Source organism: Equus asinus, chromosome 19, assembly GCF_041296235.1.
Source record: "Equus asinus isolate D_3611 breed Donkey chromosome 19, EquAss-T2T_v2, whole genome shotgun sequence".
Taxonomy (NCBI): domain Eukaryota; kingdom Metazoa; phylum Chordata; class Mammalia; order Perissodactyla; family Equidae; genus Equus; species Equus asinus.
Window position 1 is genome coordinate 19,304,952 of NC_091808.1, and position 25,116 is coordinate 19,330,067.

Here is a 25,116-nt window from a genome sequence, read left to right on the forward strand (position 1 = left end):
GGGAGGAGGAGGAGGAGGAGGAAGAGGCGGGGAAGGAGGGAGAAGAGGAGGAGAAGAGGAGGAGGAGGAGGAGGAGGGGGAGGAGGAGGGGGAGGGGAGGAAGAGGAGGAGGGGAGGAGGAGGGGGAGGGGGAGGGGGGAGAGGGGGTGGAGGAGGAGAAAGCTGAGCCTCAAATGGGAGGAGCTGATGAGAAGGTGGAGGTGAAAGCGCTTTGTGGACTCTGAGCATCCTGTAAATTTCAGGTGTTACTTGCATCAGCAAGAGATGGGGGCAGGGAGAATGGGGATGGAAGTCAATTCAAGGACAGGGAGGGGGCGTTGGTGGCATTAAGGGAAGGCCCCCAGGAAGGCCTCTTGACGTGTTAGGAGCAGCATATGGCTGGGAGGCTGGAGGTGGGAGGCCTGGGCCTCAGCTCTGGATCAGCTGTGTGAGGTGGGACTGGTCATGTCTCTTCTCTGGGTCTCAGTTTCTCCTTGCTTAAAGCGAAGTATCCTGGACATCCCTCCCTACTCTGACCCCAAGTTGAGGAATGCCAGAGGCCTTTTTCTGCCAAATCGAAGCTTTTGGTGCCTCCCCAGGCAGCCTTGTCCGAATCCACTCTGCTCACCCCAGACTCACCAGGGAGCGGGACCCAGGTCACTGGCACATCCCCAGAGCAGCCCCGATCCCATCCTGGGTTGGTGAGATGCGGCTGCACCTGCCACAGACAGCTTCCTCTCAGACACACCTTCTCCCTCCACCAGTTCCCTCCAGACTGCAGGCTCTCTCTTCCCTCTCCGCAGGCTTCCATGCCCACCGGGTGAGCGCTGGGTCCTGCCCAACAAGACACGTGTGGCCCCCTGCTCCCGTGGGCTCTCAGAGTCTCACTTGTCCCCACACCTCTCTCCCCTCAGCACATCTGGCTGCCTCCCCATGTTCCCAGCCGTCGGGAGAGGACACCCCTGCACTGCTCCCGTCCCACCCCAAAACCCCAAGGAGAGCAGGAGAAGCTCTTTGACCAGAGTCGGGTGTGTCTGGGTGGAAGAGGGCAAGGGGCGTCTGAGCTGGGGTGGGAGGGTGTCAGGACGGGTCGGGAGCAGCTGAGATGGCACAGGACGCTCCAGCCTCCGAGGAAGGAAGGGCATAGGCCCCTCCACCTCCCCACGGACCCCAGACAGCCTCTCAAGGTCTAACTCCAACCCCTCTGCTGAAATGGAAGCAAGAACCTTTTCTCTTAGACCTGAACCCAGACAGAAAAGCGGCCTCCCCTCTTGCCTGCTTTCTCTGCCCGTTCTTAGCGCCATCGCTCAGCCGTCTCGCCTCCCTGATTTATCCCATTCCTTTCATCTTTCCTCATAGGCTTTTTTGGTTTCTGCCCCTCCAGTTTGGTCATATCCCTGCTGCCCTGGGCCCTTTCCAGGTTTCCTACACCCCTCTGAGGCTGTGGAGTGCTTTAAACAGGGCCTGAGCAGGCTGGCAATGACCTCACAGGGCCACTATGCACAGTTGCTATCTATAGCCTTATAGGATCATCCTCCTCTTCCTCCCACCAGCTGAGTCACAGTCAGCTTGGGGTCCACTCAGACCCCAGGGCCTTCTCTGCCACTCCAGACCACAGCCCACCACAGCACCCTGAGCTGTTCTTGCTGCTGGGTGGGGTGCTTTATTCTCCAAACCGACCAAGTACACAATGAAAGTGAGTCTTGGGTTCCAGAAGACACGGCTTCCTGGGCCCTCAGTGTTTTGACGGCTCAAGTCCTTCATCCTGCTATCTTCTCGCACCTGTCCAGATAGCAAGTCGATGCCCTAAGTCCACTGGACTCTGCAGAGGGATGGGCGAGGGGAGGGATTTGGGGAGCAGCTGCTGGGCCACTGCCTGGGTCCAGCACTCCTGGGTGAGTTACCTCTCTGAGCCTCAGTCTCCTTATCTGTAAAATGGTAATAACAGCATAGGGTTTGGGGGAAGATTAACTGAGAAACTGTCTGTAAAGCACTGAGCACAGTGCCTGGCACACAGGGAGCCCTCAGTGAGTGCCAGCCACTGCTAATATTTTATCCTTTTAACCAATAAGGAAACTGGTTCATGGAGGTCCAGGGACCGGCTTAAGTCCTTGCTTAAGATCAGCAGGTGCAGGGCCAACATTCATAGTCAGGACTGCCTAACTCCATGCTCTCACTCAAGAGCGCCCTATCAGAGGCTATGCTGTTTCTGATAATAACATAGCTACCACTTATTGCACACCTACTGTATACTTGGCGTGGTATTCTGGACACCTGCCATATAAAATCACTGTATCTCTAATCCTCACAACACTAGGAAGTACCCATTATCCTCATTTTATAGTTATGGATACTAGCTCAGAGAGGTTAGGTAAGTTTCATAAGGTTGCACAGCATGTAAAAACAAAGTCTGGATTTGAACCTCAGTCAATGGCTCCTAGAAGCCCAGCTCATTTCTTCATGTGGTCTCTAAGGCCTTGCCCCACATTGACTTGGCAGGCTCAGCCCCAGGTCCTTCCCCTTTTAATTCAGCCCTAGGCGGGGATCTCCACTGAAAAGCCCCAGGTCCAGCTGTGGGCAAGCCCCTCCCTGCATTCTGCCCTGCTCCTCTTCCCAACCCCACTGTCCTCCAGAGAGGGGCTGGGCTTGGACGGGGCAGGTCGATAGGGGCTTGAGGCCCCATCAGCAGAGGAGTCTGGCCTTCATCGCACAGGACCTGGGGGCGACGGCTGCCGGGGCGGGGGGGCGGGGGGGAATAAGAGGCCAGTGGGGGCTGCTCTGTCCTGTGCCACCCTCCAGCCAGCCAGGCCCTGGGGATCCCCAGAGTGCACCCTGACTCCAGACTGCCCCCAGCTGGCCTGGGAGCCGCCACGGTGAGCAGCAGGCACAGTTCTGTCCTGGCCAGGCCGCCTGCAGGACTTGGTCCTGCGCCTCCAGGTTGGAAAGAAACCTGAGGTCCACTGTCAGCCGCTGGGGATTCCCACCACCCAGGTCCCGAGCCCCAGAGCCACCTAGAGATGTCCCAGACACATCGCTCTTCCTGATTTAAAGATCCCGAAAGATAGAACTTGTTGGAAACGGCCCTGGCCCTGGATCTTTTTCTCCCTGACGGCAGCCGTCAGAACCCTAACCCCAACCATCCCGAGGAGCGCTCCTCATGCCCCTCCTCATCCTCAGAGAGGCGGGCTGGGCTCTCCCTCAGTCCCCTCAGGGTCCCAGCCACGCTGGGCACCAGAACAGACCACTGACCACCTGCCCCACGGGCTGGGAAGGGCCACAGCCGGCGCTGCCACTCAGGCTGGGGGAGGGGATCGGGCGGAGAGGGGGCTGCTGGGAGAGTGGGAGGGCCCCTGCGCTCCAGGGCCCAGGCGGGTCCCCGCTGCCCCTCTGTGTTGTGCAATGAGCTCCCCAGCAACCCCCTTCGAGCACCGGTGGGTGCCCCCACTTCCCAGCCTGGGCTCGGAGCTCCGGACACCCGCTCAGGATGGGGTCAGGCTGAGTCTCCGCCCCCAGCTTCTTCCCCCTCTCAGTCTCTGGCCCCCACCTTTCCCCCTCCCTTCCTCTCCGGGTCAGCCCTCTTCCTATCTACCCCCCACACACGCCCCCTACAGACCTCTACCTCTAGGTCTGCCTCCACCTCCCCCATGGTCTCTGCGCCCCGCTCGCCTCTGGGTCTCTGCCCCCACCCCTCCCCCAGCTCTCTCTAAGTGAGGATGCCCTTGTTGGGTGACCCCACATTCCCGCCTCACTGGGGTCGGGAGGCCTTCCTGCCTGGTGTGGGAGCCCTGCCCCCACCCGAGTTCCCGGCAGCCTCTGCAGGCGTCCCGCAGCTGGCCCTCTGCCGGGCCTCCTCCTCGGACCCCTCCCCCAGCCCCAGGCCCGATTTAGCTCCTTTAATCTTCCCTGTCATCCAATCCGGCCGTTTCCTGGGCACACACTGCACTTTCCAAACTGCCCGTCCCTGGAGAGGGGCGAGGGCAGGGCGGCCTCAGTCGCTTGTCCCTGCTCTGCCGGCCCTCCTGCTGTACCCCCTCCCTTCTCCCACCCCGCGGAGGCCCCAGGGAGCTCCGGCTGCGCGGGCCTCTGCCGTCAGGCCTCTGCTAGCCAGCCCGGGCCTGAGACAATCCTGACTCCTCACCTGGTGCTTCCCCACCTCAGGGCTTCCCCGATGCTGTTCCCTCTGCCTGGAACACCCTCCCCTCCACAGTGCATTTCCTCCGCTGGAACTCTCAAATTCCACAGGACAGATTCTGGAACCAGACCGCCTGGGTCCTGGGGCCCTAAACCCTGCTCTGCCTCTTCCTAGCTGTGTGACTTTGGGCCAGTTGCTTCCCTCTCTGTGTCTGCATTGCCTCATCTGTAAATAGGGATCATCCTAGTGCAGACCTCAGAGGCTCACAGTGACTGTGAGGATTAATTATTTTATGTCAAGTGCTTAGAACAGTTCTGGGTACATAATAAGTGCTAGTTAAGTGTTAAATGAAAATTATCTTTTCCTGCCTGGTATGACAATGACTTTATTTCCTCCAAGTGAAGACACCAGGAACTGTGAAACACTTCATTTGTTTAATGACATCATTTCGGGGGGGGGGAAGAAACATGACCACGGGAAATGCACACACTGTCTGTAAGACACCTTCCGGCTTCATACATGTGTCAATTGCTCAGTAACCCTATTGGTGTAGCATAGCGGTCTCTTCCCTTCTGCCCCGACGGTCCCTTCAGCCTCGTGCGCATTCATCGCCTATGATCGGTGCCCAAGGGCTCGAGTTCGAGTCCTTATGCCAGGATTGCATTTAGCTGCGCGGCTTTAGGTAAGTTTTTTGGCTCATTTAAGTCTCGATTTTTCCTAAATAGCCAAGATAACTCTCAACGATTGTAAGGAATATTAAGCGAGACAATACACATTTAGGGCACTTAGTGTTTCATTGGATATTCAACACAGGAGAGCTCTCATTATCGTGATGATTTAAAAACGTTCGTTGGATTGACTCGCGGCTCTCGGAAGGCTCGGGAAGCGAGAGAGCTGGTATCTCATGGTCGAAGTGCCCTCCAGTGGCCATCTGGGGGAACTGCAGGCTTCCCGATGCGCTGGTGGGGGTGGTCCCTCCTTTGCTGGTCCAGGAACTATCTCAGCCACCCCCACCCTCAGGCCAAGCTTGTCCGATCCTCCTGGAATTCTTCACGTTATCTTTCCTTTTACAGAGGCTTTAAGGGGCTTTTCAAAAGTACTTAATAGGATTAGAGACTCAGGGCAGAAGTTTAGTCCAGTATGGCTACAGCAGGAACATGCACCATCTCTCAAAGCTTGTGGGCCCAGGGCCCTGTGGCCGGAAGGGACAATGATGGAGTGCTGTGTGCTGGGCATCAGTTGTCCTCTGGCCTGGACACTGGGATCTGGCTTCTGTGCTTTGCCAGGTTTGTCATTTAATCGCTCACGCACCCTTCCTTCCTTCCTTCCTTCCTCCCTCCCTTCCTCCTTCCCTTCCTCCTTTCCTTCCTTCCTTTTCTTCCTCCATCCGTCAATATTTATTGAATACTGGCTGCTTCCAAGCCTCACATCCTAGGTGCAGGGGGTTAAAAAGATCAATCAAACACAGACACAGACACAGCCGCCAAGAGTCGTTCACAATGTCCCAGACACCACATGCAGAGTTAATCCCTGCTCTTGAGTGTTTACGGCTCTGCTGTGAGGCTGAGTGGGAGGGCAGGGCAGCAACACCAGACCCAGGCTGCCTCATTCCCCCTGAGGAAATGTGTCCATAGTGGAAGGCTTGTCTGGCCAGGTTAGGGGCTGACTGCCTCCTCCTGGGCCACACCGCTCCCCTGAGAAATGCTCCCCATCTCAGACATGGACCAACTCCTGGCTCCGCCTGCATCAGGGTCCCTCATCCGCCCTCCTTTTCCCCACCAATGCCCTTTGCCCAGGGCCCGGGGCTGGAGTCAGGGGAGGGTGAGGTGTTTTTAACCCACCCTTGTAATGGATGGCCTGGGTAGGGATCTTACTCACCCAATACTTAGCATCCAAAGCCAGCTCGGTGGCCAGCTCCCCACTGTCCAGGATTGAGAAAGGAGCCTAACTCTAGAGACGGTGCACGAGAAGGTAGCTGGAGGTGCCCGGGGCCCGACTTTTGGAAGACGGCAGGAGAGGGAAGAAGGGCTGGGTGAGAGACGTGTGCATTGTTCCTGGGATTCCGTTACCTCCTCGAGCTGCCATTCCCCCTCCTTCCCTTCATGATCAAACTTCTCAGATGTCCTCCCACCCCTTCCTCAGGACCCCCTTGCTTGCTCTGAATTGTTCCGTTTCCTCAGAAGTCTTCCCAGCTGCACAGGGTCCCCTCAACTCCTAGACCAGTGCTGTCCGACAGAGATGTAATGGGAGCCACATATGTCACTTCAGATGTTCTTATAGCCACATTTTAAAAAGGTAAAAGATGGGGCCGGCCCAGTGGCACAAAGGTTAAGTTCGCATGTTCTGCTTCTCGGTGGCCCAGGGTTCGCTGGTTCGGATCCCGGGTGTGGACATGTCACCGCTTGGCAAGCCATGCTGTGGCAGGCATCCCACATATAAAGTGGAGGAAGATGAGCACGGATGTTAGCTCAGGGCCAGTCTTCCTCAGCAAAAAGAGGAGGATTGGCAGGAGTTAGCTCAGGGCTAACCTTCCTCAAAAGAAATAAAAAATAAAAAAAAAGTAAAAGAAACAGGTGAAACTAATTTTAATAATATAGTATATTTAACCCAATTTACCCCAAATATTATCATTTCAACATGTAATCGAAATTTAAAAGTGGACATATATTAGATATTTTTGGGGGTAATCCAATATGTACGTTATCGTATATGCTTAGCCTCTCTCAGTTCGGACTAGCCACAGTGCAAGTGCTCAGTAGCCACATGGGGCTGGTGGGTAGTGTATTGGGCATCATGGTTCTAGAACCTTCACTTGCTACATGGCATACATGCTTTCACTATGGGTGGTTAATCTCATCCCCACGTGTCCTGTCTCCCCAGGGAGATTAGCAGCCCCCGGGTCAGAGTCCTCATTTCACCCATCCCCGTATCTCCCTTGGCACCTTAAAGGTGTGCGCTGCGCTCTGCAGGCCCTCCAAGCATATTTGTTGATGGGAGTGAGCTGGGGATTGATTTCTTGTGGTTTAGTTATGGCTGTAAACGGTGTTTTATAGATTGCTTCTGTAGATGCACCCTGCTGCAATATTAGCAGAAACAAGCAGCCGAGGCTGTCAGCACAGGCGGAGGCCTCGGGGCAGATGGGGCTTTCTCAGGCAGGGGAAATCCTGCCAGACCACATACCATCTCTCTGGCTTAAGAGCCTGTCATTGCCACCGCGGTCTCCTCCCTGCAGCCCCATCTCCCTTAGACCTCGAGATAGCCCTTGTCAGTGTGCATTACACAAAGGATGTGTCTCCAGCATCCCACCCCAGGCTGGGAGCTCCTGGGGGCAGAAAAGGACTTATTCAGGTCGACAAGAGCCCGGCCCACAACAGACGCACAAAACACGCTTGTTGAATGAATAAATGAATGGACAGCTGGAGCAAGCGAAGCCTCTCATTCATGTATTCATGCTCTCAGAAAATCTTTATAGAGCACTTAAAACGTGTCAGGCACTGGGCTAGCCCTGGGGCTTCAGCAGGGAGCAAGGCAGATGTGGGCTGCGCCCTCTGGAGCACCTCTTCTGGTGGTGGAAACAGAGTGAAGAGGTAAACACACAAATAAAATAATTAGCACACTGACTGGGGACGGAAACGGAGGGGCCCAGAGGACGGGGAATGAGGGCTGGGTTGCTTCCTGCTGGACTACAGGACGCCCTCCCCCCAGGTCCGGGGTCATCATTTAGACACTGGCCACAGTAGGCTAGCCTGAGGCTCGGGGACTGTGAGGACATTACTGTTTCAAATGCATTGATGATGTCATAATGGGCCGTGTGGGTGGACTGAGGACCCTACGAGTTTGAGCAGAGGGCCGAGGCAGCCGGGGGAGCTGGCAGAGAAAGGCAGCAGGTCCAGCTGGTCGGTGTCCACTCAGACTCAGACACGCTTGCCCCGGACACACTCGGCCCGGCCCAGGAGGAGGTGAGCGGGTCACCATGGCGCTCAGCCTCTCTGCCACGTCCATTCCCAGCAACTGGTTCCCAGGCTACCCGGAGGTAATGGACCTGTCTCTCTGTCCATCTTTGGTGGGAGTGTCTGGCCAGTGCAGAGGGCCAGCGTGTGCGTCTTGTGCTGCCTTAGGAATTGCGGGGATAAAAAGATGATTGGGAAATGACCCCTGCCCTCCTTACTGACAAATTAGACCTGAGCATGTGGCCTCCCGGAACAACGCTCGTCATGCTCTCGCCTAGCTTTGGAGGAGCGGGGTGCTGAGTGTTGCTGAATCTTCCCAAAAGCCCTATCTAGTTCCCCAGCTTCTCTTCGTGTCATCCCACGACATGGACTGAGATCAAGGGCAGCCCACCCACTGGCACTTGTGCTTCTGAGAATCTAGGTTAGCGTTTCTCAAGGTCGTCTAAGGACAGCAGAATTATTTGCAGCACAGGTTAAAAATGCACATCCCTGGGCCTCGGTCCAAACCTTCCAAAGCAGAATTTTCAAGTGTGGGGCTCATGAGTCTGCATTTTTAAAAGCCCTCCAGGGAATTCTTATCCTGAGCACTGCCCCGGAGATTAAACACCTTCCAGAGGTCCCAAGTCCCATGTCTGGCTGACCAGGGTGGGTGAGTTTCTCTGTCTGAGATGAGTGTTGGCTTTGATTTTTTTTTTTTTTTTTTTTGAGGAAGACTCGCCCTGAGCTAACATCTGTTGCTAATCTTCCTCTTTTTTTTGCTGAGGAAGATTAGCCCAAGTGAGCATCTGAGCCAATCTTCCTCCACTTCATATGTGGGTCACCGCCACAACCTGGCTGTCCAGTGGTGTATGTCCGCGCCCAGGATCCTAACCTGTGAAATGGGGCCGCCAAAGTGGACTGCCCCAAACTTAACCACTGTGCCAAGGGGTGCCCCCTTTGATATTTTTATTATTGATGAGAAGCCATGATTCCTAGGCTGCTGGTGTCCAGCTGGCCGCTTGGAAGGAATCAGAGACCGCTGAGAACAGAATTTATCTTTTCGACCCATCCATAAAATGCTTACCTGAGCAGACACTGTTTAAAGGCCATTAAAATACCAGACACAGAATAACCCAGTCCCTGGGACTTTATAGACATATTTACTCAAAGCCAAGTGCTTGCAAAGAGTAAATAAAAGGGAAGCAAAATGAGCAAGCACCCCTAGAAAGACGAACTGAAAGTCAACAGCCCTGGTCACTAAAATAAACAGCACAAATCCAGCGAGGATTAAATGACCTCTAGTCAGACAGGCTCAGAGCCAGAAATGCCCCATCATGGTTCCAGAGGAAGGAGAGGTGACCGTCTGTCCCCACCACCTGGGGGTGTGCCAGGATTGCTGCCCTGGGAGGCCCGGCCAGGACTGCAAAGACAGACTTCCCCTTTGGGGGTGTGAGTGCTCCCCAGACCTCCCTGGGAACATGCCAGGGCCTGAAAATCTCCCAGATTAAAGTCAAGAAGTGTGTCCCAAGGCCTCTGATAAAATGCACATTTTCTGAAAGTGTAGCACTTCAAGTCACTATTATCTGCCATTTATTCACTACTTTAGCGAACTTTGTTTAGCACTTGCTGGGTTTCAGGCCTGTGCCAGGCACTATAGATATCAGGATGAGGAAAGCAGAAACCCGCCCCCCAGTGGCTCGTGGTTTCCTATGAGATAATAATGGAGAATATTTATTGCTCGCTATTTGACAAAGTTAATGAGAAGCATGCTATGTGCATTGTCTTATTTAATCCTCATAACATTATCAGGTTATTCTGTTATCTTCCCCTATTTTACAGATGAGGGAATTGAGGCCCAAAGTGGTATGATGGTAACTTTTTTTTTTTTCCAAAGATTGGCACCTGAGCTAACAACTTGCCAATCTCTTTTTTTTTGCTTTTTCTCCCCAAATCCCTCCCAGTAGATAGTTGTATACTTTTAGTTGTGGGTCCATCTAGTTGTGACATGTGGGACGCTGCCTCAACATGGCCTGATGAGCGGTGCCATGTCTGAGCCCAGGATCCGAACCAGTGAAACCCCGGGCCGCAGAAGCGGAGCGTGCGAACTTAACCACTCGGCCACGGGGCCGGTCCCTGATGCTACCTGTTTAACAGTTAGCTCTCTGGAAGAAGAAAAAGCCCTGATTTGTGGTGCTTGCCAATCTCACTAGTGTAAATACTCCCCAGGCCGGTTTCAAGCTACCGGGCCATTGTCACTGAACGTGGAGTCGGAAAGAGATGCGACTGGGAGGTGGCTCCAGCCCCCACTGCACAGACAGCCTGCAGCTCATCCATGGGGGAGTCACAATCTGAGCCCCAGGGTGGCTGGTTCCGAGGCCACGTGCAAAACCACTCTGTTACACGGTCCGCCACCACACGAGATCGTTGACATTTGAGAGGGAAACATCATGAGACCTCTGTGAAGTGCCAGTTTTACGATCCTCCATAAAACCCCCGGGATTAATCACCAGCGCTTCCCTGTATCTCTTTGTCTTTATCACCAACAGGAGCACGTGGTTTTCTTTTGAGGGCCGATGAAAAAGACTTTTTATTTTGAAGTAATGATACATTCACAGGAGGCTGCACAGAGTTCTCTGTACCCTTCACCCAGTGTCCCCCCGTGGTTACGTCTTCCACAACTACAGCCCAATCACCACCAGGCAGATGACATAGGTCAAATGTGTGCGTATAGTTCTATGCCATGCTATCCAGCACTGCCAGATCTAGCAAATAAAAATACAGGACGCTCAGTGAAATTTGAAGTGTAAGTATACCCCGTGCAATATTTGGGGCAACCACTGTTCTCACAGGACTAAGATGTTATTCTGTATTTGTCTGAAATTCAAATTTGACTGGGTGTCCTGTATTTTAGCTGGCAACCCCAATTTTATCGCATGTGTAGAGAATCACGTGACCACCACCGTAATCAAGACACAGAACTGTTCCAGCACCACAAAGGTGTTCCTGGTGCTGTTCCTTTAGAGTCACACTGAGCCCTGCCCTCACCCTCCCGAGCCCTTGGCTACCACTACCTTGTTCTCCATCTCGAGCATTTTGTCATTTTTTTCACACAGCATAACGCCCATGAGATCCATCCAAGTTGTTGTTATCAATAGTTTGTTCCTTTTTTTTTTAAAAAGATTTTATTTTTCCTTTTTCTCCCCAAAGTCCCCTGGTACATAGTTGTATATTTTTTCGTTGTGGGTCCTTCTAGTCATGGCATGTGGGATGCCGCCTCAGCATGGCCTGATGAGCGGTGCCATGTCCGCGCCCAGGATTCGAACCGGCAAAACCCTGGGCTGCCGAAGCGGAGCGCACAAACTTAACCAATCGACCATGGGGCCGGCCCCTAATTTACTTAGTTTTTAAAAGTAGGTAATACATGTACATAGAGAAAAATCTGAAAAGTGCAAAAGGATTTACAGGGAAAGGAAGTACCCCTTCCACCCCAGACCCTCAGCCACCCCATTTCTCCTTCCCAGAGTCGGTTACCATGTTCTTGTGACTGCTGACATGTTTTAAACATATAAGAATATAAGTGTGTGCATCTGGATGTTTACACACACAAATGGCAGCATACCTGCTGTTCTGCCCTTCATTTTTTCACTTAGTTGTGTATCTTGGAAGCTGTTGCCCGGTACCTCTTGTACTTCCTTCTCTTTAACCATGTAAAGTACTTTTTAAGCCTCCCTCCTAGAACATAATTGGTTGGAAATTAGAATCTTGCCTGAGCTACTCACCTCAAGGCATTCTGGGATTTGTAGTCCATAATCAGTTGAATCCAGCATAGGAAACAGGACTTGAGCAGAAGACGTATTGGAAACTAAAGAGCCCTTCCAACGACACTGTTGGAGGACACATTGTCCCGTGTTATGCAAGTTCCTATCATTATACCTAGAAGCAAATTATGTATTCATTTAAACAACCAAGATATCTACCAGCAATGAGATACCCAGAAGTGTCTTGGCATCTGGAAATCCAGAAGATCTGATTCAGCCCCCTCTAAATGCACCCATTTCAGCAGATGGGCAGGACACACACACACACACACACACACACACTCCGCAATAAATGACTAATGGTAGCATTGTAAACACAGCTAAGGTGAGGAGGGCAAGATTTTCTTGGGAGGCTGAGGGCAAGAATGATTCTCAGAAACTATTCTTGGATAGCTAAGGTGCCCCCCTTGGCCTTCCCACTTCATATTCAGTACCATTCCCTTATCTAGAGATGACCACTCTCCTTCCAAACCTGTTTCCATGCATTCACATATATATTTATATAAAGTCTAGAAATTTAGCTCATTATGTGAGTTTTACCTAAACGCAGTTGCCCTGTAAATATTATTCTGGAAATTGCTTTTTTCCACTTAACAATATATTTTGGAACTTTTTTCTACGATAATACATAAAGATTGACTTTGCATTATTTTTTACTGCCACATGGTCCTCTGAAACATGGTGTCTCAAACTTTAAAGTGCCTTCAGATCATCTAGGGATCTTGTTAACACGGAGATTCTCATTCGGTAGCTCTGGGGTCAGCCCTGAGGGTCTGCATTTCTAAAACGTTCCCAGGTGTTGTAGATGCTGCAGGTCAACAAATCACACGTTGAGGAACAAAGACATAGGGTCTGAGTGAAGTTGTGTGCTAGAGCCGACTTGGACCAGGTCATAAGAATTGATTGTCAAATTTCCAGGAATTTTGTGATCCCATTGTTACACATAGCAATCATTAAAAAATTCACTTATATAAACTTACTATTAAAAAAGTTATATTACAAACATAAATACTCAGAAATCATCACTGTCAACTATTTTAATATCAATCTATGCTCTTGAGGTTATTTACGTCGATTATATCTATACGGTGGAAATCTATACGATGGTATTCTTTTGCACATCCCTTCCCAACTCCATGTTCAGCTCGTGTTGGCAGCTTGGAAGCAGCCCCAGTGAGTGTTGACACCACAGAAATTAGGTAGAAAGGCATGCATTACCCCAAACCTTCTCAAACACTTGATATTACCAGTGTTTTTCATTTTTGTTAATCTGACAAATCAAAAATGGCATCTCATTTTTAACTTGTATTTCGCTGATTATAGTGAGACTCGATCTCTCTTACATTCATTCCTAGGAATTTAATAGTATTTCTTTTTCTTCTAAATAGGACCTTTTTATTATCCAATTATCTAGTTTATTATTGTAAAGGAAAGCTGATGATTTTTAAAATCAGGTCACCTTCCTACCAATTCTAATAGCTGGTCAGTTTATTTTCTCGAAGGTTCTAAGGAATCATATAAGCTACAAGTAACGACAAACTTTACTTTTCCACATATATAATTGTTTATTTTAGTCCACATTGACTCCCAGCGCTAACAGCTCCATCAGTGTCTCACTTCTGATCTGAACAGGAGTGCTTCTGACTTCCCCAGTAATGTCTGCTGTAGATTTCTGGCAGACAGCTGTTACCCTTTCTCTTCCTGAGTTCTTAAGATTTTGTTTTGGTTTTTATCACGAATGGATGTTCAATTTACCAAACGTTTACTTTCTCTTTCTAAGTTATCCGCTTTGGTGATGTTTGAATTTCTCACATTAACATGAACTCTTTTTTGTCATCAGAAGAACACGAAAGAGTTCCCTTAGTTGTCTCCTTCCCTGATACGTTGTCCCCCTGTTTCACCTCTTTTCGCTGCCCTTGAATGTGTCCCTTCCCCAGTAGCCAGCCTCTGGCTCCTCAGAGGAAAAGGATATTCTCTCCAGGTCCCACTCAGCACTGAAACTTTATACATAATGACATTTCAATAAGTGGTTAGGGAATGCCATGAATTTAACCCATCACCTGGTGTGTATATTCTTGAACACTCCCCTGCTCTATCAACTCCTTTGAAGTGAGGGCTGCTGGACCTTCCAGCTACTCCCCCAGGCAGTCCCACCCCAGTATGTAAAAGGCAGATTGCTTCGTTCACCTGTAATCCCTGGAGTGTTGACAACATTCCTGTGTTATCAGGTGGGTCCTGTCTTGAACCTGGGAGCCACCAAGAGTTCTGATCAGAATCTATGACTAGGCAGGTGTCTGGGTTTTTTAAATTGCTGCTCACCACTCTTGACTTAGGAATATTGGAATTGCCACCAAGAACATATGGAGTTTGGTTTTTTCTGTCGTTTTAAGAAGTGGAAAGAGTACAGACAGATATGGGTGATCTTGGGCAAGTCATTAACTTCTGTCCCTCAGGGACCTCCGTGTAATGTAACACTTAAGGTGCAGAGAAAAAGGTCCAGAAAAGATCTGAGAGTGGATTGTTCCAGCTCCCTGGAATCGAATTAATTGAGTCGAAACCCCACCTCTGGCCATTTACTACCTTGGACAGGTTCCTCGTCTCTGTCTTTGGGTTTGTTCATGTATAAGATGGGGACAGTAGAAGTACAAAGTTGATAGGGCAGTTGTGAACATGTTAAGCTTTATCATCAAGCTAAAGCTCAGGGCGAGCGCTCCATGAACATGAGCCTTGTTGCTTTCATTATCCCAAGGCTGCCTGTGGAGAGAGAGAACACCTTGTTCAGCACCCGTCGGACCAGGTGAGCTGGCGGGGACCAGTTTTTTCTCGGACTCTCTGACCCTGGGGAGGGGCGGGGGCGAGCGGTTCTCGGCTGTCCTAGCACCTCCGGGACGCCAGAGGGACCCCGCCACCGCCGCGGGCAGGCGACGAGGGGCGGGACGGGCCGCGGGGGCGGGGCGGGCGGACGGCAGGGGGCGGGGCGGGCCGCGCGCAGGCCCCCAGACCCGACGCGAGCTCAGATCTGGGGTTATGCAGGTACATGTTCCCCGCCCCAGACCGACCGGGCGTCTGCTCAGGCCCACGCTCAGCAGCGCGCTCAGGTGGGCGGCGCGCCCCAGCCAAAGCGAAACCGAAAGCCCGGCCCGGGTGACCTGACCTTCCTGAGTTGGAAAGGGGCTGTCTGCAGAGACCGGGGTGGCTGGGAGGTGGGTAGTCCCTGGAGACCACGTGGTGCAGGCAGGGCCAGAGCTGGGCGTCCGCTCCGAGTTTGGGAACCGACGGGGATTTCTCAGCTGGGCGGGCACGTGGGAGCCGGCCTTCGGGGGCGGAGCTAAACTCCGATTAGGGGGCGGGCGGTCTTGGACTGGCTGGGCCGGGAGCGCTGGGGTGTGATCCTGTGGTTGGAGGGCCCGAGCTCTCAGTCGGGAGAGGTTCGGCCCGGCATCTGCGCGTCTCGGTGGGGAAAGGGGCGGAAGCAGACGCTTGAGCCTTGGAGCGGTCAGTGCAGGGCGTTGGTGTGGGGCAGTACCCGGGGCCTGGCTGATAGTCAGGGGTCCCAGACCTCGTCGGAGACTGAGCGCCCCCCTCCCCTAGGTGGCCATGAGTGGCAGGGGCGGCAAAGAGGCTGTGCAGGCCGCGGCCCGGGAACTCCTGAAGTTCGTGAACCGCAGCCCCTCTCCTTTCCACGGTAAGTGACCAGTGCAGCGGAGGGGGCTGGGCTGGGGTGCCCCCTACCGCTTTCCATCGCTGTGAGGGGCTTCTTTCCCTGCAGCGGTGGCCGAGTGCCGCAGCCGCCTCCTCCAGGCTGGCTTCCATGAACTCAAGGAGACAGAGACCTGGGATATCAGGCCTGAGAGCAAGGTACCAGGAGTGGGATGGGAGCGGAGAGGCGGGAACCCAGGCTGGGTCTCAAAGTCCTGTGTGCCAGCTGGCTGGCTAATACAACTCAAACTCCCCCCGCACCCCAGTACTTCCTGACCAGGAACTCCTCCACCATCATCGCCTTCGCCGTGGGAGGCCAGTATGTTCCTGGCAATGGGTTCAGCCTCATTGGGGCCCACACGGACAGTCCCTGCCTCCGGGTAAGGAACTGGGGCCCTGCTGGGGTAGGGGTGGTAGGAGGAGGAGTACAGGGCAGAAAGAAGTCAGCAGGTACAATTCAGGGTCTCTGTTCTCTAGAGCAGGAAGAAGGCTCCCTCTCCACTTTGGGCTGTTTGTCACTAATACTCATTTTGTGTTTTTTAGCTTGTGAACAGCCTGTCTCATCTCCAGGTCTTGTCGTGCAGCCTCTGACTTCTCATTCCCTTCCTCACGCTCAGGTGAAACGGCGGTCTCGCCGCAGCCAGGTGGGCTTCCACCAGGTTGGTGTGGAGACCTATGGTGGTGGGATCTGGAGCACCTGGTTTGACCGTGACCTGACCTTGGCTGGACGTGTCATTGTCAAGGTGGGAACTGGGGTTGGACCTTGGAGGTTCTCAGCTTCAGCTGTCTGAAGATTGGCTGTCACCACCTTCAGGGTACCTGTGGAGAGCCCCCCAGGGCAGGGGGTAGGGGCAGTCCGGGTCCGAGGACCACCTTGGTTTGTCTGGGTTAAGTGGGGGCTCTAGCCAGCTGTGGTTGGGAGATGCCCTGCGCTGACTTGGCCTGGGGGGCACAGTGCCCCACCTCAGGCCGGCTGGAGCAGCGGCTGGTGCACGTGGACCGGCCCATTCTGCGCATCCCACACCTGGCCATCCATCTGCAGCGAAATGTCAACGAGAACTTTGGGCCCAACATGGAGATGCACTTGTGAGCTTGGGCAAGGGCTGTGGTGCCTGGGAGGGAGGGGGTGTGGCACCAGTGATGGAAGGGGCCCTGGTGGGACCTGGGAGATCACTCCCTCATGGGGGCAACCGTCAGGGTCTCCTCTTGGGACCCAGCTGGGAATCGAAGGGCAAGGGCATTTCCCCATCAGGAGATGCCTGAGCTCAAGGATGCCCTCCAGCCCTCCCCACACCCCAACATGTGTCTCCCCACAGGGTCCCCATTCTTGCCACAGCAGTCCAGGAGGAGCTGGAGAAAGGGACTCCTGAGCCTGGGCCTCTCAATGCTGCAGTAAGAGTCCCTGCTCACGGGGAGGGGTGAGCAGAAGGGGAGAGGGGAGGGAGAGCAGACCCTTCTCCCAGCATCCTTCTACCCTGCAGGATGAGCGGCACCACTCAGTCCTCATGTCCCTTCTCTGCGCCCACCTGGGGCTAAGCCCTGAGAACATTTTGGAGATGGAACTCTGCCTTGCAGACACACAGCCTGCGGTGAGGAGTGGCTGCAGGCACTCGTGGGTGGGGACCTCCGGGATCCCAGCCTGGCCCAGCATGTCCCTGGAGGCATTCATCACCTCTGCCAGTCCCCCCGTTACCCTCATTCCTGTTCTTGCCAGTAGATGCCACCGCCCTCTGTCTCCAGGGCAGTGGTTCTCCAAAGGCCGGTTTCCCACTGCAGACCTGCCTACCTGGACTGTCTGGGCTGGGGCCTGGGCCTCGGCCTTTCCACAGATTCCCCAGGAATTTCTGCCACAGGCGGTCTCTGTTCACTCTGACCCATGCTGGCCCGAACCTCTGAGGGCAAGAGGCCTGGCTGTGGCCGCCCTTTTTCTGGAGCCTGTCCTCGTGTCACTCCCAGTTGTTGACAGTAGGAGATTGCCAAGGCCAATTTGAATGTGCACTACGTTGGTCTCCTCCTCTGCTATTTCCTTAGCTTTTCTTGGGACTGTTCAGCCCTTCCCTTTTCCTGTCCCACAGGAAGTGGTTGGGAACTACAGGCCTCTACCACCACCACCCACCCACGCCCCCCTCCCCCGTCCCTCAGCTCTAGCCCAGCCCCCTTCACCATGCTCTGCTTAGCCCTGCACAGTGGGGATCATAGTGCCCTAAGCCAGGGATCAGGGAGACATTGCACAAGGAGCCAGAGAGGCTCGCTCAAACTCAGTCCCTGGGGAGCAGGGAGAACCCGGTGAGTCAGGGCACAGGATCCAAGGTCCAGCTGAGTGTCTTGTCTTTCTAGGTCCTGGGTGGGGCCTATGAGGAGTTCATCTTTGCCCCTCGGCTGGATAATCTGCACAGCTGCTTCTGTGCCCTGCAGGTAACGGGCTGGGGCGCCCCCAGGTGGCACACACCACCAGGGGAGGCAGACAGTCTTGTAGGGGGTGGGGGGTGCTGCCTCAAGCCCTAGCAGGTTGTGACATGGCTGCTGGCCACCCCCCACAGTCTGCTGGTGCCGGGTGGACCGTGGGGAGGGGCGTAAATGCTTCAGCCTCAGCATCTCCTGTGGCCCCATCCTTGCACTGGCCTTGGGCCAGGGCTGAGGTGGGGGAAGGCTGAGAGGCTGAGGGCACCAGTGTCTTGTCCTAACCCTGCTCTTGTGGCTTCTCCTTTCAGTTAACCTCTGATTTGGGGAGAGGCCTTGCATGCCATAAGGCAGTGTCATCCACCTCCCTCTGCTCCCCCCACCCCAGACACAAGCCCCGCCAGCCTTCTCTCTGTGCCTTGGGAGCTCAGTGGGGTGGTCTCTTCTTCCCAGCCACCTTGATATTCCCCACCTTCTTTCTACCGTAGTCAGTTCCTTCTCTCCCGTCCTCTCCCTTCCCTCTCTCCTTTGACACCTCTCTTCCCTCCCTGTCCTGTCCTTGGACACGGGCTTTAGGCTGTAATTAAGACTAGAACCAGACCTTGGACTCTTTTCTGCTGAGTCACGTCACCTTGACGGAGCTGCAGTCCCCTCCTTGGACCTCGATCTTTTCGCTGAGGCCAATTAGTTTACCCGATCTGTTTGGTGCTTTTGACTTTCCAGGATTCTCAGCCCTTCCCCTCCCCCTCACACATCCTCCTGCCTTTTGCGTGGGAAGGTACAGGAGAATACCCAAAGGGTGGCTTCTCCCATTCCATTGAAAAGGTCCCCCACGCGCCCTCTGCCGGGCAGTGCCCTGAGAGAGGAGGGCCAGTGGCTTCTCTCCGATCTTGACTATGGGAGGCTGGTGGGGAGTGTCAGCTCCGAGGTTATGAAGAAGTGGGCTGAGGATGATGCCCCGCTCCCTCCCCACACCAGGCCTTGATCGACTCCTGTGCAAACCCTGCCTCCCTGGCCTTGGAGCCCCACGTGCGCATGATTGCTCTCTATGACAACGAAGAGGTACGTAGAGGGCCCTGGGAGGGTCCCCTCTGGAGTCTCCTGCAGCCCCCTTGTGCCAGGCGGCCACCGTGAGCCAGGGCTGTTGGGGAGGCCACAGCCACGGGGGAGACACTACCTGTGCTTCTAAGCGTGACATACCTCCTGTATATCTCTGTGCCGCGTGTGAGCTCCTGGAGGACAGGGACTCGCCGTCTCATCCTCGTGGCCCCAGGGCTCAGCATGTGGTGGGTCCTCCTATACGTGCTTGTGTTAGGGTGCAGTCTTAGACGCTGCAACAGGGCTTGAACATGGGGCTAGTTCTCTCGTGTGACTGCACAGGTCAGAGTTAGCATTTCAGGGCAGGTCTCTGACGTCCTGAACACACAGCTGCCGTCTCAGGGTCCCGGGGGCCATTCCAGCTCCTGCCATCATGTCTACTCTGAGGTAGTAGGCAGGGAGAGAGGGCAGAGCGGGAGTGTACACCCGTCTTTTTCAGGGTGTGACCCAGAGGTGGGCTTCATCGCTGCCTGCATTCCATTGAACTTTGCATGGCCATGTTTAGCTGCAAGGGAAGCTGGGAAGGTCACGTCCAGCTGAGTAGTTGCATGCTTAGCTACAACCCCGGTGTTTTGTTATAGAAGACACCATGGCAGTTAGCAGTCTGTGTCACATACATAAAAGAAGACCGACTGGGGCGGTGGGGCCCCTGTGCTGAGCCCTGGGTGTGAGGGTCGGGGAGAAGGAGGGGAGGCACTGTGGGAAGCCCACCCACAGGTGCTGTTTCTGCCCCAGAGATGACTGTGGGTTAGTTTGGGCCCCACCCACCATCATTAACACCCTCCGTTCTCCACCCACTGACTCAGAGGGGCCCTGGGCCAGTCTGGGCATCGGGCCCCTCTCCCTGGCCTCTAGCCCAGACCCCAGAGCAAGGTCTCTGCTGTCGGCAGGTGGGGTCCGAGAGTGCCCAGGGGGCGCAGTCACTGCTGACGGAGCTGGTGCTGCGGCGGATCTCAGCGTCGCCCCAGCACCTGACGGCCTTCGAGGAAGCCATCCCCAAGTCCTACATGATCAGCGCGGACATGGCCCACGCCGTACACCCCAACTACCTGTGCGTCCGCCCTGCTGGGTTCCGACCTCACACAGCTGGAGGCCTCAGGCGGTGCCCGGCCCTGGTCTCTCCCCTCCTCCTCCTTCCTTATTCTGCCGGGAGGTTCAGTGGGGACTTCCTTTTGCCTGCTCCAAGGCCCAACTTGGTCAAAGTCATGTAATGCTTAACCCAGTTTGTTGAATAGGCTCTATCTACAAACTTATTTCCATCTATTGCTAGAGGCTGCCTGGAGCACTGTGTTGAGCATGCCTCTGAGGTCCTGCCGGGCTGAGTGGGAAAGCATGCTGTGATCCGTTGGTCATGTCTGCCTTGGGAGGGGTGGTGGGTGTTGACAGGCCCAGCTGCTGTTTGCCATCCCTGGCCTTTCGTCCATCTCTTACAGGGACAAGCATGAGGAAAACCACCGGCCCTTATTCCACAAGGTGAGGTGCTCCTGATCTCTTTAGGGACCGGAGGCCTGGCTGGGTCTGGGCCCCATCTCGTTCCCTCTAGGCCTGTCACCGTCTCTGCCTCACCCTCGATTCCTGGTCTCCTTCTCCCCAGGGCCCTGTGATCAAGGTGAACAGCAAGCAACGCTATGCCTCAAACGCGGTCTCAGAGGCTCTCATCCGAGAGGTGGCCAGCAGCGTCGGGGTGCCCCTGCAGGTGAGGGCGGGCCCTGCCTGGGAAGGTGTGAGGGCGAGAGTGGGCTCCAGGGCACCAGCAGATGGGCCCCCTGTGAGAGGGGAGCCTGGTAGACAACCTTTAGTGGACAGGGTCCCAGTGGAATGAGGAGAACAGGGGTTGTGGATGTGGGCAGAGCTGGGACCAGTGCTGGCTCTGCCGCGGGGCTCACCCTGTGACCCTGGACTTGTCTCCTGATCTCTGAGTCTCAGTTTCCACTCCTGTACAATGGGACTGATAATGATGCCTCCCTGTGTCTCCTTACACCCCCGGGGGGCTTCCATGAGAGTAGTTCAGGGCTGGGCAGCCTGGCACTCCACCTGCTCATTTTCACTCTTGCCTTGGCAATGGCCCATCTAGCCATAGGTGTATATATATATAGAGAGAGAGAGAGAGAATATGTGTAATACACATGATGTGTGTATTAGGGAGTGCGGCCCGGGTGGTCCAGGGACAGACACAGCAGGCAGGTCCTGGTGAGTCAAGACTAGCACCCTGGCCCCCTGACTCGCAGCTCAGGGCTCCCTCTACTGCACAGCCCTGCCCTGCCCGGTGTAGAGCTGTTGTTCACTCTCAGGAGGGCCTCTCTGAGGAGGTGACGCTTGAGCTTCTAACTATTCTATTAAGAGAAGCAGGCATGGGCGAGTCTGGAGGAGGAGCTTCCTGGCCAGAGGGAACAAGTGCAGAAGCCCCAGGGGACAGGCGGGAGCTTGGTCTGTTGGAAGGAGACAGGCAGAGCGGTAGGGGGAGCCCGTGCAGGCCGGGCGCATGTGGCGCAGGCCTCCAGGGCCTGGAAGGGGTTGCATCTTTGATCTTCTAAGGCAGTGGGAAGACGTTGCGGGACTTTTCTTTAATCACTTGCAGCCGAAGGAGGCCATGTGTACTTTAGAAAATTAGAAGACACAAATAGAAAAAACAAAACATGAATGGAGATCTGTGTATATTCTTCCAGATTTTTTTCTCTGCATAGACTTAACACACATTTTTAAAAATGAAATTATAGTGGGGGCTGGCCCTGTGGCCGAGTGGTTAAGTTCGCGCGCTCCGCAGCAGGCGGCCCAGTGTTTCGTCAGTTCGAATCCTGGGCGCGGACATGGCACTGCTCATCAGACCACGGTGAGGCAGCGTCCCACATGCCACAACTAGAAGAACCCACAACGAAGAATACACAACTATGTACCGGGGGGCTTTGGGGAGAAAAAGGAAAAAATAAAATCTTTAAAAAAAAAAAAAAATGAAATTATAGTGGATGTATTTTTCGCTTCCTCTTTGCACTCAGATTTTTTTCTCTGCATAGGCTTAACACACATTTTTTTTTTTTTAAAGATTTTATTTTTTTCCTTTTTCTCCCCAAAGCCCCCCAGTACATAGTTGTATATTCTTCGTTGTGGGTCCTTCTAGTTGTGGTATGTGGGACGCTGCCTCAGCGTGGTTTGATGAGCAGTGCCATGTCTGCGCCCAGGATTCAAACCAACGAAACACTGGGCCGCCTGCAGCGGAGCACACGAACTTAACCACTCGGCCACGGGGCCAGCCCCCTTAACACACATTTTTAAAAATGAAATTATAGTGGATATATTTTTCACTTCCTCTTTGCACTCAGGACTCTCCACTGTTCTGTTTCAGTCAATTTGTATCTCATCAAATGCACAGATCGTTTTCAATTTCCCCAAAATATTCTTTACGGTTGTCTGCCCCACCTTAGTCTCCAGTCCAGGGCCATATGTCGTTATTTCTGGCGGGTACATGGCTTAAAAATGGCTTTTAATCTAGCACAGCCTCACCTCCATTTTTTTTTAAACATTGACTTGTTGAAGAAACCAGCCTGATCATCCCACATAATGTCTCACTTCCCGGATTGTCTGGTTCCTTCCGCATGGTGCTTCTAGCTTGTGCCTCTGGCCCCCGTATTCCCTGTAAACTGGAATTCATCCCTAAAGCTCGATGTGTTCAAGGTAAACATTTTTGGCCAGAAGATGTCATGATGGGTGTCCTCCATTTTGCATCATGCACATAGTATCTGGCTGATCCGCCCCAGGGATGATAAGATGGACCACTGGATTGGGTGGGTGGTCCATCCCTCCATCATATGGGGCTTCTCCTCCTTTGACTGGACAGTAACCTGTACAAGGGATGACTTCCCCATCAACCAGACATCTAGTGGTTTTAAGACTACTTGATAATCCCAGCCTAAATCAGTTCATTAGTTTACTGAAAAATGTTACCCCACAATTCATCCCTTCTACATTTCATCCCTTTTACATTTATTAGCTGCCATCTTCCTGTGACATGGAACTTTTTCCCTCATTCACTAGGGCTTTTTGGTTATCATGAAGTATGGTTCCTACTGGAAAGACAAAAAAAAATGCTAATTATTTCCCTTTAATGACAGTCTTCAAGATGAGGTGTTTGAATAGCCACCTTCAATGATGACAAATACTAAGGGGTTTTTTTGGTTTCCCTTTTCTAACTATCATTATAAAATCATAGGTTTTCGTTGGTTCGATGTGATCTGATGCACTATAATCATTTTATTTCATCCTCAAGTTGTCATAACTTTGGCCAGCAGGAGCTTTTTCAGTGGAGCTCCTGTGTCCTTTGACACGGCTCCTGAAAGTTTTCTTGCTTTTTGCTACAACGAGAAATTGTAGCTCCTGCTGTTCATTTCTCTTCCCAGACTTGGTTGCTTTGGATGGATGGTGATATTAGGGACCATGTCTGGCATGAGTGTTCACTGGTTTTTTTGGGGGGAGGGACAGTGCTTTTGGGTCATTTCTGTGAACATAGCTAGACAAAAATACATGTATTTTGAAAATCATGAGTTAATACTATAATTCTTATTCAAAAAATAAGAATAGTTATTAATTTATTGGATTTTATAATTCTGTTTTCCCTTAGACTGAAAATTGTGGTATCTAACATCATATTATGATTTTCTTATTTACTTTTTTACGAAAGTATAAAGGAAAGAGTTTCCAAATGCCAGTAGCAGTCTTTTTAAAAACACTAAAACTACTGACTGGTTTTCTGTGTGTCTGTGGAGGGTGGAGTGTGTGTCAAGCAAGAAGGTGACATAAAGGATACGTGTTTTTCTTCAATCCCCTTGCCTGCTGTGTGGAGAGTGGATTCTTTATAGGAGGCAAAATGATAGCAGCTGGAACTAGGGTGGTGGTAGCACAGATGGAGAGAAGGGGGCCCATTCAGAATGTTCTGCCCTTTGTGCTGCCAGTTCGTCTTGGCTTTGTGGTTTTCTGCCGGTCACCTCCACTCTCCGAGAGGGTAGAAGCGGGCCATCTGCCAGGCCCCGTCCAGCCTTGCAGTTCCAAGGTGACATCCTCCTCGGCCTTGAGGAGCACTTCTACGTGTTGCTCATGAACCTCTCCTCTGCTCCCCAGGATCTCATGGTCCGGAATGACTCCCCATGTGGCTCCACCATTGGACCCATCTTGGCTTCTCGGCTGGGGCTGCGGGTACTGGATCTAGGCAGCCCGCAGCTGGCCATGCACTCCATCCGGGAGACCGCGTGCACCACAGGAGTCCTCCAGACCCTCACGCTCTTCAAGGTGACTCCCACCTCACCCATCACCATGGCAGCTGGGCCCCTTGCCCCTCTAGTGCCTGGAATGGTTGCTGGGGCAACATCACCGTCACTAAATGGCGGGCCTAGGTGATGGGGCTGGTGGTCTTGGTGCTGCCGTGTGGGAAAAGAACGGTCCCCATTCTTCTCAAGGCCCTGGGCCCTGATCAGCCCCTAGAGGATAATGAGAGGACAGAGGGGATCAGGGAGGGCAAGAGTGGGGCAGTTGTCACGTGTGGGTGAAGCAACTCTGCCTCTCTTTGGGGCCTGTGTTGGCGGGAGGTGAGCAGCGGGGCGTCTCCATCTGGTCTGCGCTAATTCCAAACCCTGCGTTCCCTCCCAATGTAGGGCTTCTTTGAGCTGTTCCCGTCTCTGAGCCGTAACCTCTTAGTGGACTGAGCCCTCTTGGAAAGACTTGCACTTGAGAGGGGAAGTTCTCAGCTGAGCTGAAGCTGGATTATTAAAGCGGATTTTTCACTCAGACTCAGTCTGTTGTACTTCTTTGGAGACTAGAGGGGTGGGAGTTGAGCCTGGCTTGAACCTCTGGAACTGGAACAGAGCGGGAGGTTGGGGTGCAGGCTGAGGAGGCCACAGATCCTGGGAGCTGACGGAAGCCTGATTTCAAGTATTTCTTCCTTAAGCTCACGCCTGAAGTGGGTGAAGGGTGGGTGGGTCCCCAACTGGAAGGTTACTTCTGCTTTCATGCCCGTCCTCCTCCTTGGCAGTGGCTTCCATGCTCTTCCCTCCTTCCTTTCCCAGAATAGACCAGG

The 25,116-nt window shown here is 53.3% G+C and overlaps 1 protein-coding gene across 10 annotated transcripts; it reads left to right on the forward strand.

Moving 5' to 3' along the window:
• The first annotated feature begins 4,626 nt into the window (after window positions 1–4,626).
• On the forward strand, window positions 4,627–24,829 carry DNPEP (aspartyl aminopeptidase). Of its 10 annotated transcripts, none has more exons than XM_070489688.1 (16): window positions 4,627–4,793; window positions 14,608–14,655; window positions 15,450–15,543; window positions 15,628–15,716; window positions 15,824–15,937; window positions 16,175–16,300; window positions 16,513–16,643; window positions 16,874–16,949; window positions 17,039–17,146; window positions 17,895–17,972; window positions 18,936–19,019; window positions 19,946–20,106; window positions 20,489–20,528; window positions 20,650–20,751; window positions 24,165–24,332; window positions 24,695–24,829. In XM_070489688.1, exons 3-16 carry the CDS (start codon window positions 15,456–15,458, stop codon window positions 24,743–24,745), a joined length of 1,416 nt encoding a protein of 471 aa, XP_070345789.1. In that variant the 5' UTR covers window positions 4,627–4,793; window positions 14,608–14,655; window positions 15,450–15,455; the 3' UTR covers window positions 24,746–24,829. The 10 variants fall into 10 exon arrangements, with proteins under 10 accessions (XP_070345789.1, XP_070345785.1, XP_070345788.1 ...); XM_070489684.1 differs by having other exon boundaries at window positions 4,716–4,793; window positions 17,021–17,146; XM_070489687.1 differs by lacking the exons at window positions 4,627–4,793; window positions 14,608–14,655 and adding an exon at window positions 14,810–14,956.
• Window positions 24,830–25,116: the final 287 nt, after the last annotated feature.

What these genes read in the sequence shown, in the direction of transcription:
- DNPEP (XM_044751451.2), top strand. An exon ending in ATATCAGGCCTGAGAGCAAG is followed by an intron (nt 15,717 to 15,823) that starts GTACCAGGAGTG and finishes CCCGCACCCCAG; the next exon opens with TACTTCCTGACCAGGAACTC. An exon ending in TTGCAGACACACAGCCTGCG is followed by an intron (nt 17,147 to 17,894) that starts GTGAGGAGTGGC and finishes TTGTCTTTCTAG; the next exon opens with GTCCTGGGTGGGGCCTATGA.